The sequence below is a fragment of the Staurois parvus genome, unplaced genomic scaffold (assembly GCF_062004578.1).
Source record: "Staurois parvus isolate SC_StPar_1 unplaced genomic scaffold, SC_StPar_1.0 ptg000089l, whole genome shotgun sequence".
In the NCBI taxonomy this organism is placed as follows: domain Eukaryota; kingdom Metazoa; phylum Chordata; class Amphibia; order Anura; family Ranidae; genus Staurois; species Staurois parvus.
Genome location: NW_028317885.1, coordinates 2,842,501 through 2,865,506, shown reverse-complemented (window position 1 = coordinate 2,865,506; position 23,006 = coordinate 2,842,501). Strand labels below are relative to the sequence as shown.

Here is a 23,006-nt window from a genome sequence, read left to right as displayed (position 1 = left end):
ACAGGCACGGAACCGCATGACCCAAAAGGGATGGAAGCAGACAGAAATAGCACCCAGTAAAGATTAATAGATTCTGTTTTTTTCAAAATATCGAAAATAACCAGAAACTGCATATAATTAAAAATAAGAACTTGCACTAACAGAACATGATGTAAGAGAAGCACTCTCTGTAATCCACTGTCGCTCTTCCTTCAAGCATGTGCACTGCACAGATACCAATACATTGCTTCATAAAAGCTAATATTTTTCTGTCTGAATCACCTGGGGACCAAAATTACACAAGTTTACACTTCAGGACACACCTTGTCTTTAGTAACATTAGAAACATCCACCACCAGCTGTACATACTCATTCAGTTCGATAGTTGGGATCCTCATCTGTAAATTCTAACTTTTCAATTCATCTGAGGCCTTATAAACCTCAAGCTAATCATTATAAGTGTTAGATTTTTTTTTTTATAAAATTATTTTCTAGAATTCAGAGACAGTTTTTTGTAAATTTGAATAGAAACAAATAACACTGCCAGGAGATATAACTCAAGCATTCCTGGCAGTCTCATAGATCGTACAAACTTCTGCCACTTCCTGTCACTAACACTTTTGCTAGACAACTTTGCCTGCTTGCAAACTAGAAAAAAACATAAATAAGGCACAGAAAAAAAGAAAAAAGAAGACATTAAATGCTGTAACAACTGAAACAAGAAAGATTCCATACCAGTGTATGATAAAGGTCTGGTATTCGTTATCTGACGAGCCTTCATTGCTTGTTGCTGCCTCTCCAGTTCTGCCAACATATCTCCAAGGTCTAACTGTACTGGAGTCTTGCTCTTCTTTCCAGATGCTTTAGATAGAGCTTCCTATGTTATAAACATAAAGCAAGGTGATATTTGGTGATCAAACGGCCCATGCTCACCCCTAACAACACAGTCTATTTGTAAAAAGAAAAAAAAAAAATACTTCAGTCACCTTTGGGCAAATAACCATAAAAAATAAATGAGATTTTGCATAAAGTGGTTATAAACCTCAGACATGAAATATGAACAAGGCATATCCCTCTGTAGTGTGTACTTGTCTCTATCCAAAGCACTATGTGTCATTTCTGCCTGCTGCTTTGTTCCTGTGCAGCCAGTATGACTCACTTCCGACAAGCTTTTGGGACACCAAGAAATAAAGGTGACAGGAGAGACTTCTAGCAGATTGACAGCCTTAGATCTATTCCTGTGAGCTGTGTGGAATGGGGTGGGTCTCTTCCCTCTCCTCACTGAGCTCTGCAGAGTGTAACTTCAGCTCTCAGCCCCCTTTTTTCTAAACTCTCAGACCAGCTTTATAAATTCAGCACTTTGAATAGCTGTAGAGAAGAGAAGACTGCAGATAGGTACAACTCATGTAGGAGGATTTCTTCATATCTGTGTATCACCTGGGGTCAGTCACTTCACTGGGTATATGGAAGGGTTCACCACCAAGTTAAGGTAGGCAGGGTTAACAACACCACAGGCTTTGTGATTTCATGCTCTAAGACTGTGCAGACCAGTAAAGATTTATAATCAATCTGCCACATTTTTCAGGGAGATAAACGGATATGAAGTCTGCAATAGAGACAAGGATGACCAATTTCCCAATGACAGTGTGAAAGCCTGTCTATCTACTGGACACCTAAGAAACAAAAAATTGAAACTAAGAGCATACAACCATCCAATGAAATCTTGCCTCCAAATGTATAATCTCAATAAGATTAAAAAAAAACAAAAAAAAAAAACCCAGAACTAAAAATTACAATGTTTTTCCTTGGTGGTATTAACTCTTTTTTCATGCATAAATCTGTAACAAACCTGAAGTTTTTTCTGTTCCATGCTAATCTCGGAATACTCCTGGGCAGTGGCCAATGCAGCAGCAAGTGCTTTCTTCTTCTGACTCTTAGCTCGTTTTGGTACAGATGTTGTGATAGGGATTGGGGTCTGAACAATGCTAATTGGAGAATTTTCAGGTAAACCATCCAACTGAAAACAAAAGATGTTGCAGAGTTAATAGATGGAAAACTACCACTCAATTATGCAGATTTTTTCTTCAATTGTATAAAACTGCTGTACAAGTCTAATCTTATTTTAACCACTTCCAGTCCGGACACTTTCACCCCCTTCCTGTCCAGGCCAATTTTCAGCTTTCAGCCGCCATCACACTTTGAATGACAATTGCGCAGTCATGCAACACTGTACCCATATTAATTTTTTAGCATGTTTTTGAGACAGGTCAAACTTTATTTTGGTGATATTTATTCACCACTGGGATTTAAATTTTTTTCCTATATAAATGAAAAATTCCAAACATTTTGAAAAAAAAAAAAAAAAAAGTGTTTTGCTTATAAAATTTTGCAAATAAATAATCTCTTCATAAATCTGGGCCAAAATGTATTCATCTATCTTTTTAGTAAAAAAAAAAAAATAAATAATTACCCAAATTAGTTTATGAGCAAAAATTACAAAATTGACGTTTTAATTTAATTTTTTTTTATTATTTGGGTTTTTGTGGGTTTTTTTTTTTTTAACATGCTGTCACCCTAGCAGTACAGTGTCACCATAGTGACAATCTACTTGTGGGGGGGTGATGAAGATTTTTTTTTCTTTTATACAGATTGCTTTTACACCCATAAGGGCTGTAAAAGCAATAATTTCTCCTCCTCTCTGGCTGCATTCTTGCAACCATTGAGAAATACTGTGTGAGCTGTGATTGGTCACAGCTTGTCACATGATACAAGGCTGTTGTGAATAGTCTTGTACCATGTGACCTTATTTCACTAGTAGTAAGCAATGATGTCAGCAAGTGACATCTTGCTTACTACTATTCATGTGATCACTGATTGGCTAATCAGTGATCACATGCTGAGGACCTCATACAGAGGTCCTGTACAGCGATCAGTGTTCGTAGACAGCGAGTACCGGATTGCGGTGCTGCGCGCTCCAACCCGCCCCTGCACTGCTCCCGTCCGGCCGTTTATTTACATGGGCCAGACGGGAAGTGGTTAAACTATGAGCTGAGCCACTTACCACTTTTGTGTTCATCTTTGGCTGTGTGCTCTCATTTCTAGAACTCCCATTGCTGCTGTTCAATTCTGGAAATTCATCTTCATCCTAAAATAGGTAATAGAGTATTAAGAAATGTATTTTCAGGAACTATAACACCATTATCTACAGTTGCAACTCTTAATATACCGCTTACACTATAATGCAGTACTATGGTAGTAAAAAAAATAAATAAATAAATCTTGGGAGGGGGGACAGCGTGCATGCTTTTGAAAGGGGAAAAAAGTTTTGGGCTGAACTATTATGTTCTTAGAGTTCTGCTTTAAGGGCTCGTTCACACCAGTGCATTGCTGGAATGTGCAAAGTGGTAGCGTATATTTCTGCATTGAGAGAAAGCGCAGTTTTGCACAGACATGTGGCAGAGCTCTTATTTCTTAATAGCACCCCCCACGCATCTAACATATATGTGGGTGTTTACCAAAACACATTGCACCACAGCAGAATTTTGAAAATCATGCATGCACTTTTTTGTGCACTTTTCATGAAGAGGACAAACATTTAAACAAACAGTCCACTGTGCACACGACGCCGAGGGAGGAGCGGAAGCGCACATGCTCGCACCTCCTGACCCTTAAGCCCAATTCCATCCAAAATATTTTATTTTAGCTGTGGATAGAGCAGGAAAAGTTAATGTTATCCCTGTCCCCATTGAAGAGAAGTCTCTCAATTCCTGCCAGTATAAGAAGTTATGGGAAATCTCTGCAATGGGGAAACATAAGAATATTTTTTTTTTTTTAGTAAAGTGATGAGGTATTAAAACTTCACAATATTTTTTATAGCCATCAGTTTCTTCCTGTCCTGATCACAAGCTTTTCCCCCCTTAAAGCGGAGCTTCAACCAAAAGGGGGGGGGGGGTCACACATTAAGTCCTTCTACCCCTCGTCTAATTTGGCATGTCATCTTTTCTTTGGGGGGGGGTCCGCACAATTATCTGGGACACTTTACAAAGCGTGGCTCGCGCATCTGCAATAGTAAGATGGCTGTGAGCCCGCAAGCAGCGCAGCCAGATGCCCACCCCGAAGGATAGTAAGGAACTAGCCTGGGTGGGGACAGCGCTGGATCCATGGACAGGTAAGTGTCCGATTATTAAAATTCAGCAGCTACAAGATTTGTAGCTGCTGACTTTTATTTTTTGATTCCAGAGTGGAGAACCGCTTTAATTCTTGCACAAGAGCCAAAGGCACAGAAACTAAGGTAAAATCTCCCCAATGGGGTAAAAAGACGAAAAAAAAAATCTGATTTTAAATTTTTAATGGTTCCCCAATCCATCCAAAACTAACTAATGTGTATACCATGAGGGCATGTTCACTGTAATTTACTAGCAGCTTATACAGTTCCTAAAATTTAAATGATCGTAAAATGAGAGCACTTGATTCCTTCTGTTGGCCATATTGTAAGTACAAACTGTCACTAGAAGCCAGGACACCCCCAACTTCCATTAGGCAGCTCTACTACATCAAGTCACTGGTTCTGGCCACAAATTTATCTTGGAGATGCCTCTGGAATTCTTACAGTCTGGACATGGCAACTATAATGGCTCTTTCACACTGGTGGCAGAGCCTGTTAAACATAACTGCCTGTGTATTGCCTGAGCTCAGGCAGCCCAGGTGCAAGGTACAGCCTCCCACAGACATCAATGGCTGTGCAGTACCATCATAAACATGAGTATAGCGCACTGGCATATGCAAAAAAAAAAAAAAACAAACTATTTTTGGCATACAGTATGTCTGTACACTACATTACTGTTTATGATAGCAAAGCCATTAAAAAAAAAAAAAAAGTACAGCAGTGCAGTCATTCATGGGAGGCTATACGCTGCACCTGGGCTGCCTGGGTGAAAGAAATATGGTGACAATTGCATTGCACAGGCTCAGCTGCCCATGTGCAAAAAACCCTAAGCCCTGGTTCAAACTGGATGCAACTTGGCATGCGATTTGCATGCCCTCCAACTTCAACAGTTCCGACTTGGTGGAAGCCGCACCGAATTCAAAAGTAGTAAATGCAGTACTTTTTGTGCGATTTGCATGGACATCTGTATCAGATGTCTTGCAAATCGCACCTGAAATCGGCGGACCCCTGACTCTGAAATCATGCGACTTCACCGTAAGTCTCACGATTTCAAAGTCGGGCTTGATGTGAACAGGGGCTAAGAGTCAGCTATCAAGGGTGCAACCAAAGATTTTTAAATACTGAGACAAGCTATTTGCGTTGTCTTTTAGAGCATTTTTTCAGCTCCTAGAAGCTGATAGTGTTAACCTATGTCCACCATTTTATTTTAGCATTTAGGAGCAGAAAAAAAAAATGTTTTTGTAGCGTTTTTGGGAGCGCTTTCCTGGCAGAAAGAAAAAACAAAAACAAAAAAAAAAAAAACACAGAGCGTTCATAAATGCTACTAAAACGCACCTTACAGGGTTTTTTTTTATTCTTTATGCACTGTAAAAACGTTAATGCCCCTAAAACACTACTAAAAGCCGGAACAAAAACGCTATGATCAATGTTTTTCATTAAGCTTTTTTTTGTAGCATTTTTTGAGCCTCTAATAAACGCTAGTGTGTATGGAGCCCTATTGTGATCTAAAAAAAAAAAAAAAAAAAAAAAAATTATATATTATATATATATATAAATAATATTTTTCGCATTGTACACACAAAGTTCAAAAAGCAATACCTCAAAATACAGCTGTTCAGGACTCTGGTCAGGTCTGTTTATCTGTGCTGTGGTCCCTGCTTTACTGTCTTGCTTCCTTTGAATATTTTGTCTCCTTTCTGATGATGTGCTCTGTCCTCTCAAACGATACCCAAGCTGTGGTTAAACAGATACAGGCATCAACAGTTACTTACTTTTAATGTAAGTGAATACCCCATAATTGAAAATTATTGTTTTGATGAATAGCAAATAATTCAAGCTGCTGTCAGACTTCAAGGGCAAGTCCTCCAAATAGAGTGTTTATGTGGGCTTTCAAACTAAGTTATAACTAAGATTACCATTGCTCAAGTTAATATTTGCCCTATGCTGATTTTCATGTTACCTGTGCATTATTTCGGAGTTCAGCCTGTCTTCCACCTCTACAGAAAACCTGACTTTTCTCATTCCAAGGCTTTTTCTGAGTAGCTTGGGAGGCAACACTGGCCCAACTTCCTCCAGCTGTTTACAGGAAAAGACATAAATTAAGTCAATGTCACAAAGAAAACTTTATCCAAGTCAACAATTTATGTAACCAAAAAAAAAAAAAAAAAAAGCATAAATCAGAAGACACAATCTACGTAGAGGATTCAGATGGCATGGCAGGAAGATCAGCTGACCATGCACCCCAGCAACAATTAAAGGCTAAGTTCACCTTTGGGGGAAAAAAAAAATTCACATTTTTACAGAGAAAAATGTGTTTTTATTATTTTTTTCCCCAAAGAGCTTGAAGTGCATTACACCCGTGACCAGGGGATCACAGGTGCCATGTCAGGCTCCGGCACACACTACCTCTGTATGGACATTATGTTAGAAAATTGGAGGAAGTGTCAATGAATTATGAGGGCACTTGTCAGCGCCCTCACAGTTCACTGAGAACTACAAGACAAGAGGGGGGGGGGGGGTGAGGGAAGAGGTGCAGAAGCACGTTACATGTTGCACCCTAAATATGGGTGTAAGATGTTCCAAAAGGCAAACTTATCCTTTAATAGTTATCTTTCCATTCTTTATGATTTTCCAGCACAAATTTTAACCGCTTCTCTGCCCCCGTATAGCAGATATACTGCTACATAGCGGTACAGGTGCGCAAAAATCACATATATACGTGATTTTGCATTTCCGGGTAGGGGGCGCACACGAGCAGCGCACGCCCTACCCACGCCACCACGGATGTCAATAACCGGGTCTTGCCCAGTGATTACAGATGGACAATCATCGATGGGGATGAAGACTGTTTTGTTTACAAACAATATTCTTCCCTGTCAGCTTGGGCACACTGCTCAGGATGGCTGTGCACAGCCATCCTGATCAGTGTGCTTACAGTGAAGCACACCCCCCTTCCCGCCCCCTAGTAAAACACTCCCTGAACATAGTTAACCCTTTGATCGCCCCTCACATTAACCCTACCCAGTGCCACTAGTACAGAGTCAGTGCTGTTTTTTGGGGGTTTTTTTTAGCACTGATCACTGTATTGGTGTCAGTGGGGATGTCAGTGACACCAAGTTAGTTCCCCCCCCAGTGTCAGAATGTCCGACGCAGTCTCGCTAAAATTCGCTGATCGCCACCATTACTAGTAGAAAAAAAAAAAATCCCAATATCTATACCGCCATTTGTAAACGCTATAACTTTCACGTAAACCAATTAATTTACACGTATTGGGATTTTTTTTAGCAAAGACATGTCGCAGAATACATTTTGGCCTAAATTTATAAAGAAATTTGATTTTTTAAATTTTCTTATTGGACGTATTTAATAGCAAAAAGTCCAAAATATTGTTTTTTTCTGAAAATTGACAGTCTTTTTTTGCTTATAGCACAAAAAATAAAAACCGCACAGGCGATCAAATACCACCGAAAGAAAACTCAATTCATGAGAAAAAAAGGACGTAATTTTCAATTTGGAGCAGTGTTGCATGACTGCGCAATTGTCAGTCAAAATAACACAGCACTGTAACGCAAAAAATGGCCTGGTCAGGAAGGGGGGTAAAATCCTCAGGACGGCAAGTGGTTAATCTATCTGGTGGCAGTGGGGCAATATATTTCCTACAAATTACACATTTATAAATCAGGATTAACTGGCTTTAAGGAACATTGTATTTGTTACCTGTGCAAACTGTTGGTTCAGCAATCTGGAAAAAAATGAGAAAGTCAAATTAATAAAAAAAAAAGTGCTCGTGTTAGCAATTTACACTGTTTTTACAAATCACGAACTTCTTGTAGGCCAATCACAACACATACAGATTACAATTTGTTTCTGCTTTCCAAATCATTGAAGACAATGAATACATAGATTATCTTCCAATCTTCTTATGACCATCTATTGCAGAGTATAAACAATATGTTCCTCACCGCAGAACATAGACAACAGGCAAACTCCATAGTTGCCATGATACTATGGACGACATGAAACAAAGGAATACATATTGGTATAAAGTAACATGCCAATTTTGTACGTACACTGACAGCTGAAGCAGTACAGTCTGCATGCCTAGAACACATTGCAGCTGCCTGGCAGTGCTTTGGGCTGCAGTATCCACTGTCACTGTCAATATCTGCTTCACTTGCACCTTGCTCGCTGGATGATTCTGCTGCAGGATGAGAAGACCGTCGACGTCTCGTTTTTGTTTTCCACGGTACGGCGCCCATACTTTCACAGAGTGATTTGTTGGCTATTTCATTTGGAAAATCTACAAATTAAAAAGCATAATATTTAATATTTTTACTTTCATGTTTATGTGCACAAACACTTGAGTCCAAAAGGTATAATAATTGACCTGTTTGCTGACAAGCATCCACTAAGAGAACAATTTTGGACCGACTGTCTGGGCCCGATGAACAGGTTTCCTTCTGTACCGCCACACTCTTCATTGGGGGCCTCTTGCATTTAATCTGTGGTACTCCTTGCTGCAGAGGCTTAGGAAATAGAAAAGATTTTAATATACATTGCTGATATGGATAATTAAATCAAATGCAAATCTAAACAATTAAAAAAGTTGAACAAGACACTGACTTTGTTGGCATTCGTAATGTTGCAACCAGTCTAAATGTGATGTAATCAAGGTTGAAAGTAAAAAGGACTTTATAGAGTGATAACAGCCAAGGGCTCAAGGAGAGTCAATGTTGCTGCTGCAGATTTAGCACGCCAAGACTGCAGTGAAATAGGGGAAGGCTATCTTCTAGGTTGCATTTTACAGCTAAATGGTTACTTTTAGTTTGGTTTTTTGATATGCCCAGATATTAGACGCCTTTCACAAGGGAGAGCCGGACCAGGTTTGCCTGTCAGTGTTACAGGTGAACGCAATTGGACAGTCCATTCAGCTCTATGGTCCAGCGGGTGTAAACAGACTTGTGTCCATTTACACCCACTTGCCCCCAAGTCTGATATGGTGCGGTAAAAACAAAACAAACAAAAAAACAAAAAAAACAAAAAACAAACCACACACACAGAAAGGATCCGTCTTCCTCAATTTAGGCTGATCACATTACATGGCAGTTAGGTGTCTTAACTCCCAGCCACTCAGAGCAGGGTGGGTTCTATCCATGGCCGCTCTGCATAAACTGAGCAGACACGAATGTGTCATCTGTCCGCTCTGCTCTGATCAGCAGGGGATCGTTGGGCAGATCCCCGGCTAATCTCAATGGAGTCCACCCCGTGTGAAAAGGGCTTTACCTAGCCACTCCGGATGGCACTACACAAACTGTATAGCACTGAACATTCCGAGTGCCATAAACCTGTCAAATATAAATAATTCAGATATGCAAAGGGGGTGGCATACAACTTGTTGGACTTACCCCTAGCATGTCTGCACAAATTATCACATAATCCTGGAATTCAGCTTTAAAGTATCAGTTTGTAAACATTTTAAGGGCAACGAACTTTTAGATCAACATATTTTGTACCTATTAACATAACACACATTTTGTATTTTACAGAAAGTATGAACATTTGTCATGTGTTTGTGAGCACTAAAGTGAAAGTAAGCACGTTTTAAGTGAAAATTTAGATTTGATAAGGAGTCATGCTAATAACGTGCGACAAACAATTCCACGCACCATCATTTTAATGATTCACCTCTATCAGAAAATATATGTTTTGGGTTGTAACCATGTTTTCGTGTAAAAGAAGCACGCTCGTACATGTGCAAAACTTAAATCAGAGGTCTCCAGCAGTGAACTTACTTTGCCCCCTTAAACTGGCTTTATGTATTTTGTCTGAGCTTGAGCTTTGGCTCTAAGAATCAAGGGTAAGAGGACACCTCAGGTCCTGACATTTGCTGCCCTATCAAATACTCAACAGAATTTTTTGTGTAAGTGCAATCAGAACCAGTTCTCTTTAAATACTTGTACGTGGATAGCAAGGCAAGTACTTACTTTGTTGATAAGGGGTGGTCTGGAGGTATTTCTGCTTCGCTGGTTCGATAAAACATTGATCGGAGTTTGTTGGTTTGTGCGGTCATTGCAGTCGACAGAGATTGCATTGACGGCATTGGTTGCCTGAAGAGGCGTGGTATAAGTAGTGGGAAATGGATGGTAAAATCCCATGACTTGAGCACAAGGTGCAGGCATTAGTTGGTAGTACATGTATTCTGTTGATACAGGTGGCTGAGCAGGTACAATAGGATAAGCAAGATAGGGCCCAGGAGGGTTTGAGTTCGATTGTTGCCATCTTATATCATTAATATACAATGGAATTTGCCTGCAAGGAAAAAAACAAATAATATTTATGTGCACTACAAATAGGTTTAAATATAAAACATGACAGCTACATATTGCTGCAGAGTTTTTCCATAACTAAACAACTGAACCTATTTAGTAGGTGCAGGGAAGACAGCCAACCAATACGAAGCGCTGGCATAAAGCATAACATCAGATCACATTACACACAAGAAAATAAACATTACAGAAAGTAGAAATATTGTCCAAAGTGACCAATCTTCATGTTGCTAGAGTGAATAAAAGTTAAAGTGATATTAAAAGGCAAGTTTAAAAAAAAAAAAAAAAAAAAAAAAAAAAAAACAAATCATGGTCATAGTTACCTACTCTATGCAGTGGTTTTAGACACAGCAGAACTGATCCTCCTCTTCTTGGGTCCCTCGCTGACTCTCCTGGCAGCTCCCTCCTGCCAAGTGCCCCCACAGCATGCAGCCTGCTAGGGGGGCACCTAAGCAGGCTTGCTCCTGAGCCATTGCCCTGCGTGCTAACTCACACACACACAGCCATAGCAAAGCTCCACCCCTACTCTCCTCATTGGCTCACTGGCTGTGATTGACAGCAGCAGCCAATGGCTCTCTCCGCTATCTCAGCCAATCAGGAGGGAGAGTCCTCAGAGAGTTGAGGCTGTCGTGCACATTGCTGGATTGAGAGGGGGCTCAGGTAGGTATTGGGGGGAAAGGGGGGGGTAAAAAAGGTAAGGAAGGTAAAAAAAAACCTTGAGCCTTTAGAACCACTTTAAAGCTTGAGTGATCAATATAAACAGTCACTTTTTTCCGGTTTTGCTTCCCTCCATTGCCTGTAACTACCGTAGCATGCATAGTACTATTGTAGTAAGTAGTTAAAAAAACTAAGGTTAATACTGTTCGCACATAATGTAGTGGGACAATTTGTCCGTTTTCTGCCAAATCGGATTTATTTTACGAAGGCTGCAATATAAGGAACTATGAGTAGGCCACTTTTTAAACAGAAATGCCAGAAGCTAGCTAGCTGAAAGCCATAAATTTAAATAGGTCTATCTTTAAAAGCAATGTGATGTTGAAATTTCACTAGTTTAGTTATTCAGATCAATAAAAGATTTTACTGACAGACACACAGTTGATACACACTACTGCTTCTCGCTACTTACTTAGCACGCTATTCAGTGGTTTATTAAAAATCTGTACATACGCATGCAATGGTCAGATGACTGCTCCCATGTGACTCCAATGTTCTCTCAAATCACACCAATAACTGGGAATTCTATATTGTGAGAATTACAGGAGCTGCAAATGCTTCTTCTATAACCCCGAAGTAGTATGCAGATAAGTTAAGTCAGAGAAACATCAGAAGTGTTTATCTGCATACTTGTTACCCAAAAGTATTAAAGCAGTGGTCTCCAAATTGTAGCCCGGCACCAGATGTGGCTCTTTGCTTGCCTTTATCTAGCCCTTGGGGCATTAGGAATCCCAATGATACAAGGCACTATCCCTCCCATTGACACCAACAGTGGGGCATAATTCCTGTCACTGACACCAATAATGGGGCACTATTCCCTCCTACTTCTATCAAAGATGGGACACTCTTCCTTCCACTGATGCCAGCAATGGGTTGCCATTCCTTCTACTAATACCAATGATGGGGCATTGTTTACACCCATTGATAGGGCATTTTCTACTGTCCATGGTCAGGCCCACTAAAAGGCTGAAGTACAGAAAACTAGCCCATTGTTTAGAAAATGTGGAGACCCCTGTATTAAAGCAATAGGGTCCCCATATTAATCAGGTTACTAGGAGTTTCAGTAGGAGACGCCAACAAGGGCCATTACAATGTTGCTTTCATTATCAACTAACATTCTTTTTAACCATTAAAGTTCAACAAAACTAGTAATCTATTGTGGGCTGCAATTTACCAGCAACAGATCACTGAAACGATGATCTATTCTTGCAGGGAAGCACAGGACAAAACTGCTACAGTTTGTCTCAGCCTCTGTACTCAGAGGAAGCGCTATGACGTCTTGATGTCACATCACTTCCAAAGTAAAAACAATGTGGAAGCGTTGCATTTACAGTGATCTTCTACAACTGCTCCTATGGAGCACCGTAGAGCAGATTGAAAAGCCCAGGAGCTGATTGGCTGCACTTTCCCTGTTTTTTTCTTGATATCCAGCAAGCCTAACTGTGACACATTGCTCAGCACCAGACCATCTCCTACTACTTTGGAGAATTTCTTCCCAACAGGGTTTAGTCATGAAGGTGACCTGTTTATCAGAGTCACCCTCACTTTCCACCTAGTAAAATGTTGTCAGCAGAACAAGAGAGGATCAATCTCTAACAGAAACCTGGATTGCAGTAAAAACCTGACAGAGTTTATAGACCTTCCCCACCATATACAAAACGAAGCCTAAATCACAACAGATTTTACTGTATGTATCAACAGAAAAGAGGAGTAAATTAGTGAAAAAATAGGAACATGGAATGTAATAATGTTACAAAATAAAGTCTCAGTTAGGGCTCGTTCACACTTGACTTTATTTCTAACTCTAGACAAACGCCCCTATAGCGTTTGACAAGTGTTAGACAGGCGTTCGTGAAGCGTTTTTAATGCTCCGCAAACTCTCCAAAAACACCCTATGCGCGATTTTGCAGTGGTTGGTAGGTGTTTGCCAAGCGTTAAAACCGCACACAAATGCCTATAATGAAGTTTAAAAATGGTATTAACGCTCCGCAACCGCACAGGCGTTTGCGGAATGGCACCATAGACTTGAATGGGAGGCTTCAACTCCTCCTGACTGCACCAGAGGCGTCTGTTTCACGGCGATGCAATGCTAATGCTTCCGTGTGAACAGCACTGTGTGCTGCTATGTGCAGAATTTTCAGAGGTGTTTGAGAAGCGTTAAAAACGCTTCCCAAACACCTGTCTGACGCCTGCTGACAGAGCTAGTGTGAACATAGCCGTATACACCATCTTATAAAAAGGGAAAATTATATGTTATTCAGGTTAAAAAATAATTGCTTATGGTATCCTGCAAATTTGCCTACTAGCAGCTTGAGTTGCCATCTCTCACTGCTTGCTGGAAAGAAGCTACTCCTCCCTCGCATTGTCAAATGGGCACAGATCCCAGATGAAACTATGACCATGGAGACCCAGAAACGACAAGGCCTATTCTTCATGGACCTGTTGGCTGGCCTCAATAGAAGTCCGACTCCTTCATGGTCTTACTCCACAATAATCAGTGCCAACTACCTCTGCAACATCTTGGGAGTCCATCCCATCCACCCTCCCCCCCCATAGGATTCTTAATGTCAGCCTCCTCAGATTTAGCATTACGTTGGTGTATAATGTGCATCATTGTATGACTATTGTTCTAATGTCTTTTTGCTTCATAATATAGGTTTTACAGCTTGTTGCCATTAGCAGTTTTTCAAGCACAGTACGGCAAGATCCATGTTATTTTTGTGTCCATGTTATGAACATCAGAAATCTATATTAATCATATACATAAATCATTTCCATTAAAGTAAGATGAATATACAGAGAGAGGTGCACACTTTAGATTAATGCTGGCAATGACTGCCTGAAGTATGGAACCCATGGACATTGAACAAAGACTGGGTTTCCTCCTTTCTGATGCTTTGCCAGGCTCTAACAGCAGCTGTCTTCAGTTGTTCTTTGTTTGTGGGTCTTCTGCCTTTAGTTTTGCCTTCGGCAAGTGAAATGCATGCTTAATTGGGTTGAGATCAGAGATTGACTTGGCCATTGCAGAATATTCCACTTCTTTTCCTTCAAAAGCTCCTGGGTTGCATTTGCAGTGTGTTTTGGATCATTATCCATCTGTACTATGAAGTGCCGTCCAATCAACTTTGCTGCATTTGGCTGAATCTCGGCTGACAGTATATCTCTAAACACTGCAGAAATCATCCCGCTGCTTCTGTCTTATCATCAATAAATACCAATGACCCAGTGCCACTGGAAGCCATGCATGCCCATTCCATCACACTGCCTGCACCATGTTTTACAGATGACGTTATGTGCTTTGGATCATGAGCTGTTCCAAGCCTTCTCCACACTTTTTTCTTCTTGTCATTCTGGTACAGATTAATGTTAGTTTCATCCGTCCAAAGAATGCTTTTCCAGAACTGGTCTGGTTATTTTAGATGTTTTTTGGCAAAGTCTAATCTGGCTTTTCTATTCTTCAGGCATATGAATGGTTTGCACCTTGTGGTGAACCCTCTGTATTTGCCCTCGTGAAGTCTTCTCTTGATTGTAGACTTTGACAATGAAACACCCACCTTCTGGAGAGTGTCCTTCACTTGTCTGGATGCTGTGAATGGGTTTTTCTTTACCATAGATAGGATCCTGCGATCACCCACCACTGTTATCTTCCATGAATGTCCATGCCTTTTTATGTAGCTGAGGTCACCAGTGTGTTCTTCTTTCCTCAGAATGTACAAAACTGTTGATTTGGCCACTCCTAATGTTGCTGCTATCTCTCTGATCGATTTGTTTTGTTTTTGAAGCCTTACAATGGCCTGTTTCACTTGCATTGACAGCTCCTTTGAACGCATGATGTAGGTTCACAGCAATAGATTCCAAATGCAAATACCACACTTAGAATCAACTGCAGACCTTTTACCTGCTTAATTGATGAAGAAATAATGGAGTAGCCCACACCTGGCCTTGAAACAGCGTTTGATTCTTTTGTCCAAATACCTCTGGTCCCTTGAAAAAGGGGACTGGCTACTCTTAAGAGCTGTAATTCCTAAACCCTTCTTCCAATTTGGATGTACATACCCTCAAATTAAACCTGAGAATGTGCACCGTCAGCCCATATCCATTATATAACTATAGCTTGAATATGTTTTGGCAACTACGTGAAAAAAACTAAAATTATGCTTGTGTCCAAATATATATGGACCCAACTGTACGTAAACTCTCACCATGTAAAACAACCCATTCAGTTTAAAATAAAAATGAAAGGCAAAACATTTGTGTATACATATATAAAATATCAAATACTTTTTTCACCTTTTTTTTAATAAGTGATCACTTACCCGCTGTTCTCAGCTGCATAAGGAGCACAGAGAGCTGGAGAGGAGAAGCCACAACACACTGATCTTCCCAGCAAAGCCAGAACACTGACCATGCTGTGCTCTCCTGCCTAGTGTGATCAGTTTTTAGTAGGAAAGGAGAGGGACTAGCAAGAACACCAGGGACATCACACAAAGGAAGTAATACAAAGAAAACAGGATACTTTTTCATACAATTACATGGTACATGCAGGCAAGTATCAGGAATATGAAAAGTTGGGTTTACATATTCGTTAATGGTACAAGAGGCTGTCCAACCATCAGAAATGTGAAACATGCAATTTTTCCACACTAATCAGCACAATGCTTGACTTATGTGTCCTGGAGAAGAAAAAAAAAAAAAAAAAAGTAATATGACCATTCTCACAATCACACGGATTCCCATTCCGGCTGGGGTTAATCCACCCCTTCCTTTAGTGTACACAATCCCATCTAGTGTTGGAAAATACTGCGACAAACTTTTTTTTTTACTGCAATTCCCCTAAACACAGCACCAGAATTAAGCAACAACAAAAGAGAAGAGCTTGAACTTAAATATACACTTCATTCACGTTACTATGACTAAGCAAATACAACCGACTGTAAACTAAAAAAGCATTAACATAATCTCTGCACAAACCAGAAAGCAAAGTTCACGTATTGTCAACTCCCAGAAACAGGACTTCAGGTGACTTAGAAAGGCAAGATAAACAAGTCTCAGTTCCTAATTTACGTCTGTCAGCGAGCTGAAAGCAGAACAGAAAATTTGAATTCAGTTTTGTGAACTAAAGGAAGGCATGCAAATTACCTATTCGACTGGTTCTCTTGAACAAATGGGTAGCAGGTTATAAGATAGCTTGGAATAGGAGTGGGTTCAAGTCCGCCTACGCTTCCACCATCGCCTGATAGAGACATTGGAATTGCTAGGGCTTCAGTCCCTTTCTTCTGAGGGATGAATGGCTCAACTTCAGCAGATAGTTTCCCATTCTACAAAAACACAAAAAACAAGAGTATTTAGATTACGTTTTCATGCAGAAATCGAATTAGAGTAAAGTGTGTGTGTGCGCGCGTGTGTATATTTTATAGATATACACACACACACATACATACATATATATACATATAGACACACACACCGGTCACTTCATTAGGTACACCTTGCTAGTGCCAAGAAAATCTCCCCCACACTATTACACCACCACCAGTCTGAACGTTGTTACAAGGCAGGATGGATCCATTCTTTCATGTTGTTTATACCAAATTCTGACCCTACCATCTGAATGTTACAGCTGAACCAGTCTGTCCATTCTCTTCTGACATGAGATCAACAAGGCATTTTCGCCCACACAACTGCTGCTCACTGGATATTTTCTCTTTTTCAGACCATTCTCTGTGAACCCTAGAGATGGTTGTGCATGAAAATTCTAGTAGATCAGTTTTTGAAATACTCAGTCCAGCCCATCTGGCACCAACAACCATGCCGTGTTCAGTCACCTAAATCCCCTTTCTTCCCCATTCTGATGCTCGGTTTGAACTTCAGCAAGTCATCTTCACCACGTCTAGATGGCTAAATGCATTGAATTGCTGCCATGTGATTGGCTGATTAGCAGACACACATTATAAAAGCAGATTAGTGCCCATTCACATATATGTGGATTGGATAAGGTTTGCATGGCATCCAATCTGCATGACATGTGAAAAAAAAACATTGCTTCCTATGGTGCCTGTTCACATATGTCCAATGCACTGGCAGTGCGGATTCAGTGCAGTTTTAAAAAGAATCAGGTCCGATTTCTGAGCAGTGCGGTCCGGTTTACAGATTACAGACTATTGACTTCTACGGAACCGTTTCTAAACCACGTATGTGTGAACAAGATAAGATCCTGAACTAATCCTGTCCTGAACCTGATGTAAACCTGATGTGAACCTGTGAACAACTACTGTGTCAATTAGCTGTGAAACCTGAGCTTCAATACGCACCGCACATATGTTAATCAGCTCTACAATTCAATTGAACAGCAAGTAGAATTGTAGAGCTGGAAATTGTGACTATGGGCTCTTTCAGACCGGCAGTAGACAGTTGTTTTATTTGCCAAACAGCAATCTTGCATTGCAGGACTGCACTGCAGCATTTGGCTCACGATTGCGGTGTGACCCCATTGATCTCAATGGGCAGTGGTGTGATGTGCAGTTTGGGTCAGTTCTATATACATATACAATACATATTCATGAGTGCTGTGCAGTGTCAATACTTGTTTATAGAAGAGCATACTGCGCATATTTTTTAGAATTGCTGTGTCAGCAATATTCTGCATGCAGCATACTTTCCCAATTGGCTCTGAATGTCACTGAACTGCAAAAGACCAAAGTTAATGTAAACACTGAAAATTGAGATGAGGAATATGTTTTCTATTGTAAAGTTGGAGTGACAGTGAGCAGTTGATTGCAGAGTAGCAGACATTCAGATTGTAGTATTCGGACGCTTCCACGCGACCGTTCTAATCAGGTCCGCTTGTCAGTTTTTCAGGCAGACCTAATCGGACTCTCCATTCGTCCCTATAGACTGGTGGGTGTAAACAGGCTTGTGTTCATTTACAACCACCTACTACTGATCAGATCCAGTCTACTAAACAAAAGGAAGTGGATCCATCCCCCTCTGTCTAGGCAGATCGGATCAGAGGGCAGTTGGGTGTAAACGGACAGCAGAGTCCATTTCCACTTGGCTGTCCATAGAGAAGACTGGGCTCGGTGTGTCCACTCTGCATAAACGGAGCGAACGTGGATGTGTCATCCGCCCACTCCGCTCAGAAGGGGATCAGCGGACAGATCCCCTGCTAGGCAAATCAGATTCCATCCTGTGTGAAGGTGCCTTAGGCCTCATGCATATAGGGTACCTGAAAAATCCCCTCTGAACTCCAGAACTATTGTCAGGAAATCGCATAAAAAATGCTCCAAAAAGGCGCGTATTGCACATGTGTTCATGCATTCTACTGGCCAGAATGTTAATTTATTCTGTCCATTGGAATGTATCTAAATGCATACATATTATGCATGTAGCATTTATGTGCGCTTAGGTGTGAATAGTGGTTTTTTCCGCTCTCAAAGTGTTACTAAACCCAGGACCCTGCATTCATTATATCTGGTCTCCCACAGTACACAGAACATAGAAATGCAATTATTTTAGTAAATATAAACTTCAAAATACCTTTTCTCATCAGCAGTTGGAGCGGTCTTGTGGCTTCTATCAGTGTTCAGCAGAGCACTGGTTAAAGCTTGTAGGAGGAGTTTTCATTCTGCTCCAGGAGGATGCAGAGCCCCTGACATCTGTCTGGAGAGTGCTGATTGGACTTATGCTGATCACATGCACCCTCCCAAGAAAAAAAAAATCTCTAGCAATACATATCAAGCTGAGCACGTGCAATGTCTTCAAATGATATATGTCTTATCAGAAGATAAGAGGGGAACATTGGAAGGGGAGGAACAGAGAAGTGAGGATCAAACAGCGTTTTTACACAATGCAGAGGATTACCCCTTAGGTTCCACAGTGAGTATAACAGGCATGCTTTACTGCATATACAGACTGATGTCACTGTTGTGGGTTTAGCAGCACTTTAAGCTCCTCTCAAGAACACACCTTTTGTGGGGGGGTTAATGCCTTTAAACACTTCTTTTGTAATACACCTGTGAATGCCTGTGTACATGTAAACAAGGCTTACACAGAGGTGCTTTAACTGGTTGAAAAAAAAAAAAAAAAAAGAAAGCTTAACTCCTGTATAAGCCGTGTTTTTTAAGCACTGTGTGTATGAAGCCTTAAAGTAGAACTAAAGGCAAAACTTTTTTTTTTTTCATTTTGGATAGAACAAGGGAGGGTTATAACCATCTGTGTCCCATTGGGCAGACTTCCCTTCACTTCCTGTCCCATTACAAAGAAGTGAGATGAAATCCTTGCAACTTAAGGGAATCTCTTGGGGACCCCCAAGTCACCAGAACTAACGTCCCCATTGGAATATTTCCCTTTATAATTTTCTGGGGACAGCCCAAAATTCGGGATTTTCTTTTGCTTTCACTGATAATGGTAAACAGGACAAATAGGAGGAGGATGAATCTCCCTAATGGGGGCAGAGAGCAATAAAAGCTGACAAGCGCTCTAATCCCTCTCCACTATCCAAAACTAAAAAAAAGTTGTGTCTTTAGTTGTACTTTGACTGTATTTTATGCTTTTGTTACCAAGCTGCACAGCAACCAGCTGAGTATGAATGACAGGTCAGGGCAGGGAAAACCCCACACCGATCATGTGACAATATTCCAGGAATGATTTCATGTACGTTCATTTACCTAAACTCCTTGTACTGTAGTGTAACATATCTAAAGCAAACATTACAGTCATTTTCAACTCCTTTAAGCAAGGCTTAAACAGAAGTTTACATCCCTATGCATTCACATCCAACTTATTTCATAGAAGGTTCTTACAGAAACAAGAGTCACCTTTGGTAGATTTACCACCTATACCTATTCTGGTAAACACTTTAAAAAAAGAACATTTGCATTTCAGTTCTGATTTCATTTTGGATAGCGTAAGTAAGGGTTATAACACCTGTCAAGTTTTTTTTTTGGCATTTTGTGTCCCATTGGGGAGATTTCACTTTACTTCCTATCCCATATTTAAAACAGGAAGTGACATCCTTCAAAATAAGGGAACTCCTGGTTGTCACCAAAACTAGTGTCCCCATTGGAAGATTTCCCCTCTATATGAATAAATAACGACCTAGGAAAGAACCACAAGTACTCAAGTGGTTTAATCTCTCCCCACGTGGCTTTAACCGCTTTTCCACCGCCCTATAGCAGATATAGGGCGGCAGGGTTGAGTAAAATAACATACATATATATATATACACACATACACATACATACATACATACATACATACACACACACACACACACACACACACATATATATATATATATACACACACACACACACACACACATACACACACATTCATACATACACACACGATTTTACATTTCCGGGTAGGGGGCGTCCGTGCACCCTACCCGCACTGCTATTCGTGCCTCAGCTCTCAATCACCGTGTCCTGCCCGATTCTTGCCAGCACCCGGTGATCGCCGAGCATTACCTACGGAGGGAGAGAACTGTATGTAAACAATACAGTTCTCTCCCCTGTCAGCTCCTGCACACTGCTTTGTATGGCTGTGCATCACTCAGCCATACAAAGCAGTGTGCTTACAGTTGAAAACACACACAGCACACAGGTAACCCTTTGATTGCCCCATATGTTAACCACTTCCTGCCCAGTGTCATTAGTACAGCGTCAGTGCTTTTTATTAGCACTGATCACTGTATTGGTGTTACTGGGGATGTCAGTAACACCAAGTCCGTTCCCCCCAGTGTCAGAATGCCTGCCGCAGTCCCGTAATAAGTCTCTAATTGCTGCCATTACTAGTAGAAAAAAAAAATCCCAGTATATATGTCGCCATTTGTAAACATTATAACTTTCACGTAAACCAATTAATTTACACGTATTGGGATTTTTTTTATAGCAAAGAATACATTTTGGCCTAAATTTGTGACGAAATTTGATTTTTACATTTTTTTTTATTGGACATGTTTAATAGCAAAAAGTCAAAAAGATTGTTTTTGTCGGTCTTATTTTCTTTTTATAGCGCAAAAAAATTAATACGAACAGGCGATAAAATACCACCGAAAGAAAGCTTTATTTGTGGGGGAAAAAAAGGAAACAAATTTTATTTGGGTACAGCGTTGCATGACTGCGCAATTTTCAGTTAAAGTAACGCACCGCCGTAACGCAAAAAATGGCCTGGTCAGGAATGGGGGTAAATCCTCTGGAGAGCTAGAGGTTAACCAAACTGCGTTACACAAAACATACCCTAGAGGGCATCAAATGTACAAAATTTTAAAAAATGACTATTACAATTTGAAAAATAATTTATTTAATTTTTTCACGTACTTATATAGCGCCGTCAATTTATGAAGGGCTTTATATTGTACATTCACATCAGTCCCTAACCCTCAAGGGGCAACAATCTAAGGTCCCTAACTCACATTCATACATACATATACTAGATCCAATTCACTTACCAGCATGTCTTTGGAATGTGGGAGGAAACCCAGGCAGGCACAGGGAGAACATGCCAACTCCAGGCAGGTGGTGCCATGGTTGGGATTCGAACCAACGACCCTAGTACTGCCAGGCGGAAGTGCTAATCATTTAGCCACTGTGCTGCCCAACATCCTTCACTAGAAAAATATCAAAAAAGGAAACATGGTCTTACAACACATCAGTGAGTCTGGACAGATGCTGATCATTAGATCGACTTCTGTTGAGCAGGAGTGGCCACACAATGATCGACATTCAACCAGTCTCTCCACAACTGGCCAAATTTCAATCCATCTAAGGCCAGCTTGTCTTCTTACTTCAAATGGGTCTCAACACTACTCACTGAGATTCTTCCTGCTGAATAAATGGATTCATGAAAGACAGAAGTTGTCAAACAAATCTGATTTCTTTTTATGAGGAGGTGAGCAAAACCTTGGACAGAGGGGTGGCTGTGGACGTGGTATACTTGGATTTTGCAAAAGCATTTGACACAGTTCCCCACACACAGCTAATGAGTAAGGTAAAGTCTATGGGCTTGAAAAAATCTGTATGTAAATGGATAGAAAACTGGCTAAAAGATCGTATTCAGAGAGTAGTGGTTAATGATTCATTCTCTGAATGGTCTAGGGTTGTCAGTGGTGTACCCCAAGGTTCAGTGTTGGGACCCTTACTTTTTAGTTGGGACCCTTACTTTTTAATATATTTATAAATGATATAGGGTCTGAGATTAATAATCCCATTTCAGTCTTTGCAGATGACACCAAGCTGTGCAGTGGAACAACCTCCTTACAAGAGGTATAGGCTCCAGAGAGAGATATATTAGCCCTGTAAAAATCATTAGTAAGACCTCATCTGGAATATGCAGTTCAGTTTTGGGCACCAATTCACAAAAAGAACATTGGGGAACTGGAGAAAGTACAGAGAAGGGCAACCAAACTGATAAGAGGCATGGAGGAGCTCAGCTATGAGGAAAGATAAGAACTGAATTTATTTTCTCTGGAGAAGAGGAGATTAAGGGGGGATATGATCAACATGTATAAATACATCAGTGGTTCATATAGTGAACTCGGTGTAGAGTTATTCACCCTGAGGTCATCACAGAGGACAAGGGGGCACTCTTTACGTCTGGAGGAAAAGAAATGTATTCCACATTTTCACAGCTCTCACTGTGAAGAAACCTTTCCGTGTTTGGAGATTAGACTCCCTCAAAAGTTGGGAGTTTTTTCCCCTGGAAGAACAAATTGGATCATGCTTTGCAGGGGTTTTTTGCCTTTGCCTTGTATAGGATCATAACTTTTTTTTTTATTATTTGGTTTAACTGGATGGACTTTTGTCTTTTTTTCAGCCAGA

The 23,006-nt window shown here is 40.5% G+C and overlaps 1 protein-coding gene across 2 annotated transcripts in view; it reads right to left on the bottom strand.

Moving 5' to 3' along the window:
* Positions 1-23,006, bottom strand: part of SECISBP2L (SECIS binding protein 2 like) — an 82,503-nt gene that overhangs the window by 33,299 nt on the left and 26,198 nt on the right. For both annotated transcript variants that reach the window (XM_089670322.1, XM_089670323.1), the window contains exons 2-11: positions 16,324-16,502; positions 10,129-10,453; positions 8,532-8,670; positions 8,215-8,444; positions 7,862-7,886; positions 6,105-6,220; positions 5,744-5,878; positions 3,041-3,124; positions 1,829-1,996; positions 715-856 (exon numbers count right to left, since the gene is read on the bottom strand). In XM_089670322.1, coding sequence (XP_089526448.1) covers positions 715-856; positions 1,829-1,996; positions 3,041-3,124; positions 5,744-5,878; positions 6,105-6,220; positions 7,862-7,886; positions 8,215-8,444; positions 8,532-8,670; positions 10,129-10,453; positions 16,324-16,502 — 1,543 coding nt within the window. The remainder of the gene's footprint in view (positions 1-714; positions 857-1,828; positions 1,997-3,040; positions 3,125-5,743; positions 5,879-6,104; positions 6,221-7,861; positions 7,887-8,214; positions 8,445-8,531; positions 8,671-10,128; positions 10,454-16,323; positions 16,503-23,006) is intronic.